This window comes from Mandrillus leucophaeus, unplaced genomic scaffold (genome assembly GCF_000951045.1).
Source record: "Mandrillus leucophaeus isolate KB7577 unplaced genomic scaffold, Mleu.le_1.0 Scaffold3, whole genome shotgun sequence".
NCBI classification, from domain to species: domain Eukaryota; kingdom Metazoa; phylum Chordata; class Mammalia; order Primates; family Cercopithecidae; genus Mandrillus; species Mandrillus leucophaeus.
This window is the reverse complement of record NW_012103142.1, coordinates 10840302-10854405: the sequence shown is the minus strand read 5'-3', so window position 1 is coordinate 10854405 and position 14104 is coordinate 10840302. Positions and strand designations below refer to the sequence as shown.

At 53.0% G+C, this 14104-nt stretch overlaps 3 protein-coding genes across 11 annotated transcripts in view; 1 reads left to right on the top strand and 2 right to left on the bottom strand.

Moving 5' to 3' along the window:
- The window catches only part of KLHDC3 (kelch domain containing 3), a 7608-nt gene extending 1744 nt beyond the window's left edge, over positions 1 to 5864 (bottom strand). The window contains exons 1-10 of the mRNA XM_011986746.1: positions 5573 to 5864; positions 2573 to 2785; positions 2223 to 2399; positions 1950 to 2065; positions 1702 to 1773; positions 1362 to 1575; positions 1199 to 1285; positions 934 to 1042; positions 744 to 817; positions 539 to 617 (exon numbers count right to left, since the gene is read on the bottom strand). Coding sequence (XP_011842136.1) covers positions 539 to 617; positions 744 to 817; positions 934 to 1042; positions 1199 to 1285; positions 1362 to 1575; positions 1702 to 1773; positions 1950 to 2065; positions 2223 to 2399; positions 2573 to 2726 — 1082 coding nt within the window. The 5' untranslated portion in view covers positions 2727 to 2785; positions 5573 to 5864. The remainder of the gene's footprint in view (positions 1 to 538; positions 618 to 743; positions 818 to 933; positions 1043 to 1198; positions 1286 to 1361; positions 1576 to 1701; positions 1774 to 1949; positions 2066 to 2222; positions 2400 to 2572; positions 2786 to 5572) is intronic.
- A 74-nt stretch (positions 5865 to 5938) lies between these two features.
- MEA1 (male-enhanced antigen 1) overlaps positions 5939 to 14104 on the top strand; it is a 13617-nt gene continuing 5451 nt past the window's right edge. Inside the window, exons 1-5 of one of the 5 annotated variants that reach the window (XR_001006747.1) lie at positions 5939 to 6023; positions 6527 to 6804; positions 6891 to 6993; positions 7298 to 7647; positions 8970 to 8977. Coding sequence is in view for 4 of the 5 variants with exons in the window: in XM_011986747.1 (XP_011842137.1) it covers positions 6108 to 6135; positions 6527 to 6804; positions 6891 to 7151 (567 nt within the window). In the remaining variant the exon portion in view is untranslated. Of the gene's footprint in view, positions 6136 to 6526; positions 6805 to 6890; positions 7687 to 8969; positions 8978 to 14104 lie in introns of those variants that run through there. The other 4 variants (XM_011986750.1, XM_011986748.1, XM_011986749.1 and 1 more) reach the window with 4 other exon arrangements.
- The window catches only part of PPP2R5D (protein phosphatase 2, regulatory subunit B', delta), a 27237-nt gene continuing 20709 nt past the window's right edge, over positions 7577 to 14104 (bottom strand). The window contains exons 3-16 of one of the 5 annotated variants that reach the window (XM_011986756.1): positions 13291 to 13524; positions 12860 to 13059; positions 12664 to 12774; positions 12463 to 12555; positions 11892 to 12022; positions 11699 to 11758; positions 11484 to 11592; positions 11213 to 11266; positions 10729 to 10899; positions 10504 to 10631; positions 9350 to 9451; positions 9183 to 9255; positions 8920 to 9036; positions 7577 to 8768 (exon numbers count right to left, since the gene is read on the bottom strand). In XM_011986756.1, the coding sequence (XP_011842146.1) occupies positions 8631 to 8768; positions 8920 to 9036; positions 9183 to 9255; positions 9350 to 9451; positions 10504 to 10631; positions 10729 to 10899; positions 11213 to 11266; positions 11484 to 11592; positions 11699 to 11758; positions 11892 to 12022; positions 12463 to 12555; positions 12664 to 12774; positions 12860 to 12928 (1356 nt within the window). In that variant the 5' untranslated portion in view covers positions 12929 to 13059; positions 13291 to 13524 and the 3' untranslated portion in view covers positions 7577 to 8630. The remainder of the gene's footprint in view (positions 8769 to 8919; positions 9037 to 9182; positions 9256 to 9349; positions 9452 to 10503; positions 10632 to 10728; positions 10900 to 11212; positions 11267 to 11483; positions 11593 to 11698; positions 11759 to 11891; positions 12023 to 12462; positions 12556 to 12663; positions 12775 to 12859; positions 13060 to 13290; positions 13525 to 14104) is intronic. The other 4 variants (XM_011986752.1, XM_011986753.1, XM_011986754.1 and 1 more) reach the window with 4 other exon arrangements.

Sequence of the window (14104 nt, the reverse complement as noted above, 5' to 3'; positions counted from 1 at the left end):
AAAAAAAAAAAAAAAAAAGAGTTAAACTGAACTGATACAAAGAGAGGAAGTATCTCAGAATGACCCAGACAGGAAAAATTATATACAAAGTAACATCTGGTAGTTAATTTGAACCTGAAAAATTATACATAAAGTAACATCTGGTGGTTAATTGGAACCTAAGAATTAAATTCAAAGGGAAGCAGCCAGATCTTCTGGAACCAATGTGATCCAGAGGCTCCTAAACTTGTCTTTACTTTGCAGCTAGGTTCTAAGATTTAATCAGTTCTCAGCATGTTCACAAAAATAACTGTATAAGCTTAGGTCTCAGAAAGTGACGCTGCTGAGCTGGATTTTTTTTTCATATAATTTATTCTGCTGACAGTTTTATATGATGGCTGTCAATTCACCTCCTTCCATCTCATTTCACACAAGTACATTACATCTCCAGCAGAACAATAATGTCTGTCTCCTCCATACTGAGACCAAGCTAACCAGGTCACACCTGTGCTGCTCACTCACGCTCACCCAATCCCTCCCTTCCAACCACTCACTGTACCTGATGTCATGAGGCAAACAGGACTGGTCTAGGTTATATTGAATCACGGCCAGTTTGCACAGAGTCTTCAGACTAGGGCCTTTAAGGGAGAAGTTATGGAAAAGAGATGGTCAAAGGTGAGGAAAGGGTCCAGTCCTGGATATCACCACCCAAAGACAGGGACCTTGATGGCAGGAGCAATTCAGGAATAAGTAACTATACTTACTAAAGTCCAAAATGTGTAAGTCAGAATGATCTATGAGGTCAAATTCATCTCCCAGGCCTTCCTCAGGAGATGGACTGTCAGGATCAAAAGAGAGATGAAAGGACAAAAACTACCCATGAGACCTCCTTTTCAAATACCTCCCACTCTCCCATTGGTCACTTCCCTGAGCCCTTCCCTCTCTCTTTCTAACCTGGTACCCCCAAAGAGGACAATCTTGTCACCAACAATACAGCAGCACTGGCGCCGGCGGGGACATGGCCCCTTCCCCTTCGGTTCAATCTTTTTCCAGGTAAAGGACACTGAAGAGAAATTTATATGGAAGTTCAATACCTGCCTAGTCCAGATATCTTCCCCACCCCCATCCCTCACCTCCTCAGGATTATTTTCTTTTCCTCCCACCTCAATTGCTCCTTGTTCCTGCCCTAAACGCCTGCCCTAAACGCAGTGCTCTTTACCAGGATTAAACTTCCAGAGGTCATGGAAGTGCCGGTTCAGCCTTGCATTATAGCCACCAAAGATGTACAGCTCCCCATTGTAGCCAACTGGAAGGAGAGAGAAAACATCAAGAGTGTGAAGAGGGCAGGAAGGGAACTCCACATGGAAGTAACAAACACTCACAGGCCGAGTGGCTCCGGCGCCCCTCAGGCAGCACTGGAGTCGGGGGACAGTCCAGCCAAGCCTCAGTTCTGGTGTCAAAGACTCGAATGCGGTTGCAGTAAATCTCATTGTTGGAATGGAATGGCCCAAAGCGGTCGGCACGGCCCCCAAAGACGTACATGTGACTTCCCAGCATTGTGGCTGAGTGGAAGTCCCTCCAGCGTGCAGGGTTGCCCTGGGCAGAGGCAGAGAGATGGTGGAGGGGTCAGAACAAAGGCTGGAAGAGGATCTGCTCTGACTGAGCTTCCTATCATTTCTTCAACGGAGGGTGGGGATTTGGGAGAAAAAAGAAAGAGCAGACCTTTGTACAGATAAGAGTCCATGTCATGGTGCTGGTATCTAGCTTGTGAATGTCATTGGAAAAGCAGTCCGCCTGAGTAGGAAGAGAAAAGGAGGAAGAAAAGAGGGAGCCAACAGTCACTCTCTGACCCTCCATCCCTCCCCTCAAAACCTGCAAACAAGCCAAAGCCTCCCATTTCACCATCCAAAATTGCCCTTCCCCTCTTTCTCAGTCCCACCCTAAACCTCTTAGTTTATTCCCAGACCTACCTGCTGCTCGTAGCCCCCGAAAATGTACATGATCTTGCCTAGGACACAGGCCGAATGTCCATCCCGGGCCCCAGGAACTGTCCCTGACACTCGGGGTGTGAACCACTTGTGAGTATCTGAAGGAGATGAGAAAATGGCTCAACTAAGCACCCTCTACAACACTCCCTCCTGAGCTCTGGGGTACTCTACTCCCCAAGACCCCCAACCCAAACCTTTCTCAGGCAACTGAGGCAACATCTAGAAGGACATAGCCTCTCTGAGATCCATACTCACTGACGTCAAAGGCATACAGCACATTGCAGGCCCCTTCGGTGTCATTCCGCCCGCCCCAAAGGAGGACCGTGTCGTCAATGAGGACGGTTGAGTGTCCATAGCGCATGTAGGGTACGACAGGAGCTTGCCCACGGATGGCAGACTTCACCGGGGGCAGCTTTGTCCAACGCAAGGACACTGTGGACACAGCTCTGCTCAGCCCTGGGAACTTCCCTCCAGGCTGTCCACCTTTCCCAAACCAGATGTTCGTCCCCAATCCCCTTGGTCCCAGAGACCACAGCCAAACCTCATCAGCAGCCCGTTTCCCACCCTGATGTGGGGACTCAGGGACAGCCCCAGCACTGGCTTACCTGCATTGAAAATGTGCACATCTATCTGACGCAGCGTCTCATAGTCTTCACCAGAGCAGTAACCCCCGAAGGAGTATACCCGATGCCCGACAGCCACTGCAGCATGGTTCACCCTGCGGGGCCCGCCCTCCAGGTGCACTGTCCACCGTAACATCCCCTGGACCACTGGTTACAGCAACATGCCCCCCCGGCACGGCCTGCTGCCTCTGCTACCTGCACACAAATTGGGGCCACAGGATCCTCAGGCAAGGCTTCTGCCCAGCTCACTGTGACTCTGCCCAGAACCAGCCTTTGCCTCCAAGTGTCACCCTGGTGGCCCTCCCACACTACCCCTCCACAGGGACACTAGTCACAGCTCAGGTGGCTGGCCCTGCCCCAAGGGAGCTGCCGAGGTCAGGGAGCTAGCCCTGGCCCAGTGTTCTCCAACAGTGAAGGGTGGGGCCGCCCCCACTTGATTGCCAGCTCAGAATCTGCTGATTATGGTCACCACCTACTCGTGGAGGCTCCACTCTGTCCCTGGCTTGGCACAAACTTGAAGCCCCTTCCCAAATGGTATATTCTCTTGTCTCTGCTCTGCTTACTGCCACCTCTCTAAGAATCTGTGTTCTTTAAGGTGGGGAAAGGGATCTCAAAATACTCACAGCTATTAATAGCCCAGCCAGCCTCAGACAGTCCATCGAAAGCTGGCATGAGTGCCTCAAAGCAGAAAAGCTTTCAGGCTTTTAGAGTAGAACAATCCCCCTACCCAAGATAGGGCGGGACTGATCCAGGAAGGGACCTCCATGTTACCTTGGTTGGTTAGCCCCTCACAGGGAGCTCTTGTCAAGCTGAGTTGTTGTTATTGGGGTCACCCAGGGCCCCCCACAGGCACAAGGAGTTCCTTTGACAGCTGTGCCTGGTATGCTGCCAGGACTTAAGCCAGAAAGGTATGTGTATGCTTAGGCTTGGGGGATGGGGATAGAGGGAAGGGTTTTCTCCTCCTGCCACTTCCCCATCCCTGCTACTGTGGTAGAGAACAAGCCATTTCCAGTAGAAAAGAGGGAACAAGGTCTTCCACAACTTGGGCTCCTGAAAGGCGGATAGAGGTGGGAGTGTGCAATGGAAAGGGGAAGGGGCTGGGCACGGTGGCTCACGCCTGTAATCCCAGCACCTTGAGAGGCCGAGGCAGGTGGATCACGAGGTCAAGAGATGGAGACCATCCTGGCCAACATGGTGAAACCCGGCTCTACTAAAAATACAAAAATTAGTTGGGCATGGTGGCGTGCGCCTGTAGTCCCAGCTACTCAGGAGGCTGAGGCAGAATTGCTTGAACTTGGGAGGCGAAGGTTGGAGTGAGCCCAGATCGCACCACTACACTCCAGCCTGGCGACAGAGCGAGATTCTGTCTCAAAAAAAAAAAAAGAAAGAAAAAAGGGAAGGGAGGCAAAAAATGCCCTTGGGCAGGACAAGAGAAAGATCGAGCATGAGAGGTCATGGTCTTTTTTTTTTTTTTTTTTTGAGATGAAGTATCACTCTTGTCCCCAGGCTGGAGTGCAATGGCGCAATCTTGACTCACTGCAACCTCCACCTCCCGAGTTCAAGGGATTCTCCTGCCTCAGTCTCCTGAGTAGCTGGGATTACAGGTGACTGCCACCACACCCGGCTAATTTTTGTATTTTTAGTAGAGACAGGGTTTCATCATGTTGGCCAGGCTGGTCTCAAACTCCTGACCTCAGGTGATCCGCCCGCCTTGGTCTTCCAAACTGCTGGGATTACAGGCGTGAGCCACCGCACCCAGCCGGTCACGGTCTCTTAAACACAACCAGTCAACCTAGTGGCAGGTACACCTGGGTACATCTGAGGTTTTTTTCAGGCAAATCCTTGCAAGTGACAATGCTTTTGCTGGCAGGCATCTCCTGAGTTTGGGTGGATCATCATCTGCTCCCTGTTTAAGAAGCCCTGGCAGAGCACAGGGCCAGGCAAAACCTCAGGCACAAAAACAGCTCTAATAAGGGAGGCCCCTTGCAGGAAAGAGACATGGCTTTCAGCTGGCTTGCTAGTCCCACCCACCCAACCTCCCCCAACTCCACACCCTAAGCTTTAAATAGCCATGGGGCCCATCCTGAAATAGCCCCAGCAGGAAGCTACTCTCACTTCATTACTCCCGGTCTCCAAAATATCTTGGGTCTGGGCTTGTGGAAATTGTTAGGAGGTCGATGGGCTTAAGAATGGAAGTCTTCCATCCTTCCTTATATCCTCTATTCTTCCCTTCAGATATGTCAAGGTAAAGTAAAATATGCACAGGAGAAGAGATAAGCAATTCCAGTCAAAGGTGGAGAAAAAAATTTTTAGTTTCTCTGCCATAAGAACAACTCAAATTCAAGGAGAACAAGCCCCCAGGCTCTCAGGGGCTCCTCTTATCCCTGGGTCTCCCCAATCCTCCATCACCACCAAGCATTTTCAAGCTTCTTCTATTCCCTTAATGTATCTACCCGCCTGGTCTCTTGCATTTTTTATTCCCCATTTCTCGCCCTTCTCGATCTCGTGAGAGCTTTGCAGTTTTCTCATTTTTCCTTCTCCTACCATTCCAAGCTCCACCCAACAGCCCTCCATTTTCCCACCTCCACTAAGGAAAGAAAAATTAACATGCCCTGACCACGGATATCCCTCCCTGCATATGACTCTATCCCTGTCTTCTTCCAGACATTCCGGCCTCCTCTAGCCCACCACGCCAGTCACCCCTCCCCTTCCACTATGCTCAGCTTCCCTGTTTTCATAGCCCAGTCTTCCTTCCCATTTCCTTCATTGCTTCCTCCAGACACCAGGTCTCTCCTACCCATCTCCTGGCCATCCTCCCCTAGATCCGCTTTCCCCATTAACACTCTCCTTTCCCATCATCCCCCTAGCTCCCTCCCCACCCCCACCTCATCACTCTCAGGCCCCTCCCCCGCCACTCCAGCTCTAGACAGCGCGTCCTCAGCCCCCTAATTCTTCCTTGCCCTTCCACCCATCCCAGGCTACCTGCCAGGCCGAGCCGGGGCGGGGCCGCGGGTCCTCGCGCTGCCTGCAGCCTAGAACCCGTTGCGCGCCAACCGACGCCTTAGTCCCCAACGAGATAAACACAGCCAAGCTCGATTCTTCCGGCGGGCAGCTGTGCGCGCACGTGCAGTCGTAGCTAAGTCCCCGAGGCATTCCGGGACTTGTAGTCCACACGTTTCCTGAGAGACGAGAGGGCTGAGGAGTGGGCAGGGGCGCAGGAGAGATTCTGCGCATGTGCAAATATATGTCAAGACCGAGGAGGCCACTGGGTAATGCAGTCCTTTGTTTTCTGGGCTGGGCATGACGGAGGCGGGGCAAGGGGGGGACTCCTCGTCCTCGCCAGTGTCAATCATAGGCATGGGGCGGGGCTGGAGGACTAGGCACCTCTGCACGTCCTGCCCCGCCGGAAGTGGAGGCCACGGGCTCTGAGCGGGTGAGGCGCGCGGAAACACCGGCGACGGGCTTCGGATGGGGGCGGGTGGGGGACGCCGCAGCTGGGGCCATTTGAGGGGAGCCCATGGGGCCTGAAGGGCATCTGTCAGGCGGTACAGAGGGGGACTTCTAGGAGAGGGGAGAAGGGGGCGGGTACGCCCTGTTTAGGGGACTCTGATGATCCAGAGTTCCCAAGTCGCGGGGGAGGCGTGGCGGGGGAGCCGGGATTCTGGAAGGGGTGTCTTTTAGGAGGTGGCAGGGCCTCCGGTTGGGCGTTTAATTAGGAAGTGGCGGAGCAAGGCGGATGGGGCCTGGTTCAAGATAAGAGCCCCGACTAAGGGGGAGGAACGAGAGGCTGGAAGCGGGGCGGAGGGGTGGAGGATGCAGGAGCCTCGGGGAGGAGCTGGTTATTTTGCACACAGGAGACCACAAAGAGATGATGAGAGGATGAACATGGGCCTGGTTTCATCCAATCCCTGTCCTACCGCCTCCCTGTTCTTGCAGCCCCTGCCCGGATGGCAACAGTAGTTCTAGGGGGAGACACCATGGGCCCTGAGCGTATCTTCCCCAATCAGACTGAGGAACTGGGACCACATCAGGGCCCTTCAGAAGGCACTGGGGATTGGAGCAGTGAGGAGCCTGAGGAAGAGCAGGAGGAAACGGGGTCGGGCCCAGCTGGCTACTCCTACCAGCCCCTGAACCAAGATCCTGAACAAGAGGAGGTGGAACTGGCACCAGTGGGGGATGGAGATGTAGTTGCTGACATCCAGGATCGAATCCAGGTAGGGTGGAGGAGGGATGGTTCCTCAACAGGTGAAGCTGGGCTCCCTGAAAGCCTGGACCCAAACAGTCTTCTCTGGCTCTGCAGGCCCTGGGGCTTCATTTGCCAGACCCACCATTAGAGAGTGAAGATGAAGAGGAGGAGGGAGCTACAGCGTTGAACAACCACAGCTCTATTCCCATGGACCCAGGTAAAAGATCATTCTTTCATTCTGGAATAATTACTAAGGAAATGAACTGGCATGAGTCAGTAGAAGGAAGTTTAAGAGGAAGACCCTATCCTAAAAAGATAGTTTGTAAACTAAGATTTTGTAGACTTCAGAGTCCAAGTGAAATGCCCTTCTGCTAGCTTTGGGGATGGGCAGGCTTGCCTTGAAGTAACAAGATGGATTTGGTGACCCCACCAGCCCAAGGGCTCTGGGTTGATTTAGGGATTGGGGAGGGGAGCTGGGCCCATTATTTCTATACCTGACTGGCCTCTGGCTCTGATTTCAGAACATGTAGAGCTGGTGAAAAGGACGATGGCTGGAGTAAGCCTGCCTGCGCCAGGGGTTCCTGCCTGGGCTCGGGAGATATCGGATGCCCAGTGGGAAGATGTGGTACAGAAAGCCCTCCAAGCCCGGCAGGCATCCCCTGCTTGGAAGTGACCACAGTGAGAGCTGCCTTATCTTCCTACATTCCAGGCCAGAACCAGCAGAGGACTGAACACATCCCTGGTTGTAACGTCCATTTCCATCTTCCCCATCTCCCTTTCCACATCAAGGCACATCAGACTTCTCAGAGACCCACTTTATTCAGTTCTGTACATATGGGGACATCGGCCCAAGCCCAACCCACCTTAGCATGTATCACTCTGTGGAGAATAAAGCACCCTATGTACACAGCCAAAAGCCGCACTGCCTCCGCCCCTGGAACCTGGGTCCAGCCCTCCTCAGCCCCTGGCCCCTCCAGGGTACCTACAAGGGACAAGAGAAGGCCTGCCCAGCATAGCACAAACAAGGAAATAAATAGGTATTGGCAGGAGCCATGCTTGGGGCACCGCTCCCTGCTTCCTTCTTTATAGTTTTGGGAACCAACAGCACAGAAAAGCAGTCAGCCCCAGGTGGTCCCTTCCATGTCTGTGACCCCAGGGCTGCTGCTCACCAAAGACAGGGCATGGGGTAGGGTGTTTGTTCATCCCTCCCCGGCCCCACTTGGTCCATCTGGGCCCTATATTCATCAGTTATTGTCCACAGCCTATACTTTTCTCCTTTTGACCTCCCTTGGTCAGGCATGGGGTAAGAAAAAATAATACAACCCTATCTGCCAGCACACGGCTGCGGCTGGGGGGCCTGTTTGTGCTGCAGGGGGTTGGCTTCCCTCCAGCTACTCCAGGGGCCAATGGGGCTTGACATAACTTTGGTGAGAATAATCTCCGCTGTTCCCTACATGCCTCTGCAGGGGAGAGAGAGGAGGGGAGACACCTGGCGTTCAAATGAGGATGAAGGGAAGAATAGAGGAGCATATGTATTCCTGTGTGTACTTCTCAGAGCAGCCTCAGGTAGCTGTGGGTGAGGAGCAGGTAGGGGACAGGCATCCCCAGGTTGTCTGAGCACTAAGCATCTTAGTGCTCAGCCTGTACTAGCCACAGGGAGGCATGAACACCTTTTGGGGAGAAGAGGGATCACTCTGTGGGTGTCCCTGCTTCAAGTGCCCGCATCCCCCTCCCTGGAGTAGCTAGAGAGGCGCTGCCTTCCCCCAAGTCAGCCAGTAGGGAGCAGAGTGTGGAGGGCCGGGGCAGTGTCCCAGGGCTGAGTGGGCTGTGGCCCTGTGGTAGGAATGTGAGGGGTCAGAGAGCCTCCTGGCTGGCAGTTAGAAACTCTTCCGCCCGCTTGTGCGCCTCCAGTGCCTTGATGGTGTACACGTCCTGGGGCAGCTCTGACTTCCTCCGCAGCAGCACTTTCTCCTTCTTGATGTCTTTTAGCATCTGTGTGTGAATAGGGACAAGGAGAGGAACGGTGACCAATTCCCAGTGAATTCTATTGTTTCCTCCCCTTATTCTTTGGCTGTGCTGTTTCCGTCTCCTCTCCCTTCCAGAACTATTATTTCTGCTCCACCCCGCTACATTGCCGTCCCACCTGCACAGCCTCAGTCTCCACAGTCCTCTTCAGAAGCTGGATGTCCTCAGCTGTGGGGGTCTCTGTCTCCATCGAATACACAGGGGGCAGTGGTGGAGGAGCTCGGAACATGGGATACTGAGTGAGGGGAGACATGGACAAGTGGTGAGAGCCACTTCAGAGGCTTGGAGGCCTGTGTGCCCCATATTCCTCCCCTAACAAACTCTCCCCCAGCTCAAGATGGGCTGGCCCCTCGGTTCACAGCAGTGGCAGGAAAACCTCACCTGGGGATTAAGCCGGGCCAGCTCCTCAATTTTTTGCCACATCTCTTCCCTTTCCTTCATTCGGAACCGGCCCCTGAGGAGCAAAAGTAGGATTGGGTTTGGGCTTGAGAGAAACACAGTGAGCTGGTGGTAGAAGATGAAAGTCTCCCGGGGAGAGAGATACTCACTTCTGCTTCTCTGCCTTGTATTGTTGTGTGCAGTCATCAAACAGCTTCTGATTCATTTCCATAAACAGCTTCAGGGCATTGTAGATCAGTCCATGGATTGTCCTACCACCAGGAAGAAAGATGAGTAGGAGGCCAGAGCCTGCCCTTAGTGCGAGGAACTCAATTTGTTCTCTCACAGGAGTATCTCTGCTAAGAGCTTTGTCATTTACTATGTCCAGTACACAAACCTCTATGCAGTATCGGAAGAGAGCTCTGGCCAAATCACCTGGTTTGAGACTGGCATTTCATGGTCTTCACAAATATTGGTCCACGTGTCCATCCTTCCCTCACCCCATGCTCTTCACCCCATCCTTCCCTCACCCCTGCCTACCTCCCATCCTTTCCCACTCTCTAACCCACACTAATGGCCTCCCAGCAGCATGATGGGCATGTAGATGCAGCATGACGGACTGCATCTGCACCACAGTGTGCTTGCTTTTAGCAGAAAAGTCTTTTCAAAACCCTGAGAGTTTCTTTTTTTTTTTTTTTTTTAAAGACGGAGTCTCACTCTGTTGCCCAGGCTGGAGTGCAATGGCATGATATTGGCTCACTGCAACCTCCACCTCCCAGGATCAAGTGATTCTCTTGCCTCAGTCTCCCAAGTAACTAGGACTACAGGCATCTGCCACTACGTCCAGCTAATTTTTGTATTTTTAGTAGAGATGGGAGTTTCACTATGTTGGGCAGGCTGGTCTCAAACTCCTGACCTCGTGATCCACCCGCCTCGCCAGCCTCCCAAAGTGCTGGGATTACAGGCGTGAGCCACCGTGCCTGGCCTAAAACCCTGGGATTCTTTACACAGACTCTCAAAGAGGGTCACATCAGCTTCTCACTGCATAGAATTACATCTCCAAAGCTGTGATAGGACCTGCAGAATAGCTGACCCCAAGGAGTGGTATAACACAGGCCGCTGCCCTGCTGTTTGGTATCACAGAGATCTTGGTACGCAGGCTTTTTTTTGCTCCAGTCAGCCCCTCAAGGTCCTATCAATATGTAGGGGACATCAGCCCCACTTGCTGGGTGACCAGGTGAGACCCCTGGCTCTTTAGTTCTTCCATACCCTCAAAGTTTCCCAAACTGGATCCCCACCACCCAGCCCCACCCCAGCGCCTTACTTGTTCCAGTGGCTCTTGGAGTTCCTGTAGAGTGCAGGGAACATGATGGGGAGGACTCGGGCAGCATTGTCACTTATCAGGCTCATGATGTACTCATTGTTCCAGTAATAGAGAGCACGCTCTGCCACCTGGTGGAAAGAGGCGGACTCGGTAGGTGCTGCCTGTTTCACTCAAGACCTTCTCAGTTTCTGGCAGGGGTTGGGATGTGCTGGGTTGGAGTCTCACCTGGAAATGGGGGCTAGAGACACACTTGGCCAGCTGGCGGAAGAGGGGTTCCATCACTTTGCTGAACTCGGAAGGTTCAATGACGTCCAGAATCTCCTCCAGCTCATTCAAGAACATCACCTCCTTGGGGCTGTGGGTCTTAGGCCAAAACTTGAGAAGTCCCACAATTACCTGGGAGACAAGGAGGGCATGGGGATGAAAATTCTTTGCACCTGCCTAGGTCTCCAAAAAGTTTTCCTACCTGCTCTCTCCCCCACCCTGGTGGGCACAGTTTGGGTAATCTCAGCCAGCTGCCCGTTTCTTTGCCTTAGATCTGTTTCCTAGGTGTATATAGGTTTCGCTTCCCCTTCAGAGAGGAAACCATGTTACCAGTCAGGTCACAGCCCTCCTGAGCACCCCCTTATGGCACCCCCAGTAGGTACAGACTGGCAAGTGATGCTGACGACAGTAAGAGGTGGGCCTTGGGGCCCAGAAGGGGAATTACCGGCTCAGTCAGACTGCTCTCCTTCTCCAGGAATTGTACCACACAGTATGCCAGCTGCAAAAGTGTGAGGTAGAAAGGAGGTGAGGTGTAGGTCCTAGAAGTTCTCAGAGAAGTCAGTGATAGAAGCAAGATCCCAGAAGGGAAGGGGAGGTGGAGAGAAGGAATTATCCCCCCTGCTCCCTATGCTTCCCCTATCCCAGCTGGAACACCTTCCTGCCCACTCTTTCCTCTGCTGCCTGAGTTGGACATTATCAAGAGGAAGGCAGCTCACCTGAGGGTGGTAGACACTCAGGGACTTGACCTTGTGAAGGGGAAGCAGGACACGGATGAGGAACATCTTGTGCTCTTCTTTAAGGGGCAGGGCAAAGCCATTGATGATGCTAGGAATTAAGGGACATTTGTTAGGACCAAAGGGTCAGATCCAAGTTCAGTGCACCAATCCTCCCAACCTTTTTCAGGCATCTGTGCCCCCACCCAGCCTCTCACCTGCCCAGGATCTCCAGGAGCTCAGCAATCCCATTATGATGCTCCGTCTCATAGATGAACCTGAGGGAAGAAAAATGGCTCTTGACAACCCCTGATGTCCCTCCAGCATTCTGTACAGTCCCCCCACCTCCCTGCTCCCACCCCACCTCAGTAGCAGAATGCTTTGCTCCTAAGCCTGGGCTCCTGGCCTCACCTGTAGAAGATGTGGTTGATCTGCCTACGGATATAAGCCCGGAGCCCCAAAAACTTGCCATAGATGCGGTGCAAAATGGTCTTGAGGAAGTCCCGCTCTCGAGGATCCTCACTGTCAAATAGGTCTAGGAGCTAGGGGCATGAGGGAGGGAAAGCAGCCAGTGAGGCAGTAGCCAGGGAAGGTGGGGCCCCGGTGACATAGGTCCTGCCAGGGGAAGTGCAGAGGTCCCCTGGAATGGGGGCCGGCAAGTCTTAGAAAGCAGAGTGATTCTATTGTATTGCTGATTCTATTGTATTTGTACTGAGACTTCCAAAGTGATGCCTTCATATTGACTGGAGAGAGGTACTCTGTTGCTTTTGTTTCCTACCATTATGCTGTTAGTTTCTTAAGGCTAGAGTAGGGTTTTTTGTTTGTTTCTTTGTTTGTTTGTTTTTTAACCCTTTATAGCCTCCTCATACCAGACATGGATGAAACCCAATATATTCAGCATAAGGGGGAAGAGCCACTGGGAGACAGATGAGTGGGGCATGGAATGGAAAGAGAAGGCAAGGACAGGAACTCAGGGACTCACAGCAAGTACAAACTTCTGGTCGATGTACTTCTTGGCTATGTTTGGCTGGAAATCAGGAGACTCAAGGAAACGTAAGAAGAACTCATACACGAGCTATAGGGGAAAAGGCACACCACTAAGGGGATGTTCCCAAGGACTTGCAGGCCTCCAACTGCCCCACTCCCTGCAGCCAGGGCCAACCTGCCCCCCTTGCCCTGGTACCTGGAGATGTGGCCAAGCAGCTTCCAGGGTGGGCTCATCTTCTTCTGGGTCAAACTCAGCCCCTGTGGGATTCGATGAAGGTGGCAGCGTCCGGAAGAGGTTCACTGAAAACTGAGGGGTAGGGTCAGTTAGAGCTCCACCTGGGCTTCTCCAGAGCCCCCCGCCAGTTCCCCCTGTGTCCTTTCCCTGTGCCCACCATGGTGACAGCCTCAGGGTAAATGGCCTCAGTGACAACATCACGGCTATGGGTGATGTACTCCACCATCTCGTTGAGTCCTGCCCGCTTCACCTCCTTGAATTTGAGGTCACTGAGTGGGTCTGACACGAAGTCAAAGAGGACACAGCACTGGCGTAGCTTCTGGATAAACAGCTCCTCCCGCTCCTGGGTTGGCGAATCTGTGGGGGCCCCAGCAGTCAGGTTCTCCTCTGTAGTCCTTCACTGCGATGCCCTGCTTGCCTTCAAGGGCTTTCCCTTAACCCACCCTGCCACCATCCTGCTCCCTGACACCCCCTTCCCACATTCTCTGGAACTCCCTTCCCCCCCAAATACCCCAAAACTTCCATTCCACCAACTCCCAATGCCCCCTAGACCTGGTACAACAACCCCTGTGACCAGGTGCGAAGTACCTTTCAGGGCAGGAAGCTTCTGCAGCTCTCGATTCTTGCTGAGGTTGAAGCGGGAGGAGCTTTGCCGTCGCTCCTTCTTGACAATCTGGGGCCCCCCTGAGTACTTGATTTTGCTGAGCTGCGTGGGGGGCGGCGTGCTATTGCTGGGACGCTTGTTGGACGATGGTGGCTGAGACTGGGCTTGGGGCTGGGGCTGGGGCTGGGGCTGCGGCTGGGCCTGGTCAAACAAGTCACCTGTTGAAATCTACTTCCCAAGATATGCCTCCCACCCTGGGCCTAGCCATCCCCCAGTCCGTTTATGCCTGCACAGGCCTGGGCAGTGAGCAGCTGTCTCCTGTCCTGAAGGAGCTAAGGCCAGGGTTACAGAGATAACTGTGCTGTAGCCCTGGCAGGGAGCAGTCAAGAAGTCACATCTCCCAAAGAGATGCTCACTGCCTGTGCATCAAGAGCCTTCAAAACGTTCATTCCAGTTCATGAACAGGTAAAGCTAACTGATGGATTGATGGTGACAGAAGTCAGATAAGTGATTATGTTGCCAGGGGAAACGGGGTGGGTATTGCTAAGAAGACACATGAGGAATAAGAAGAGACATGAGGAGCCTTCTGAGTAATGTAAACATCCTGCATCTTGACTGGACCTGCAAAGTCGTGCATGGCAGATACATACCTAAAATTTATTGAGCAGTATACTTAAGATCCTTTACTGAATGTGTGACAGTCTTCAATCACAGGTGCGGTGGCTCACACCTGTAATCCCAGCACTTTGGGAGGCCAAGGCGGGTGGATCACCTGAGGTCAGGAGTTCAAGACCAGCC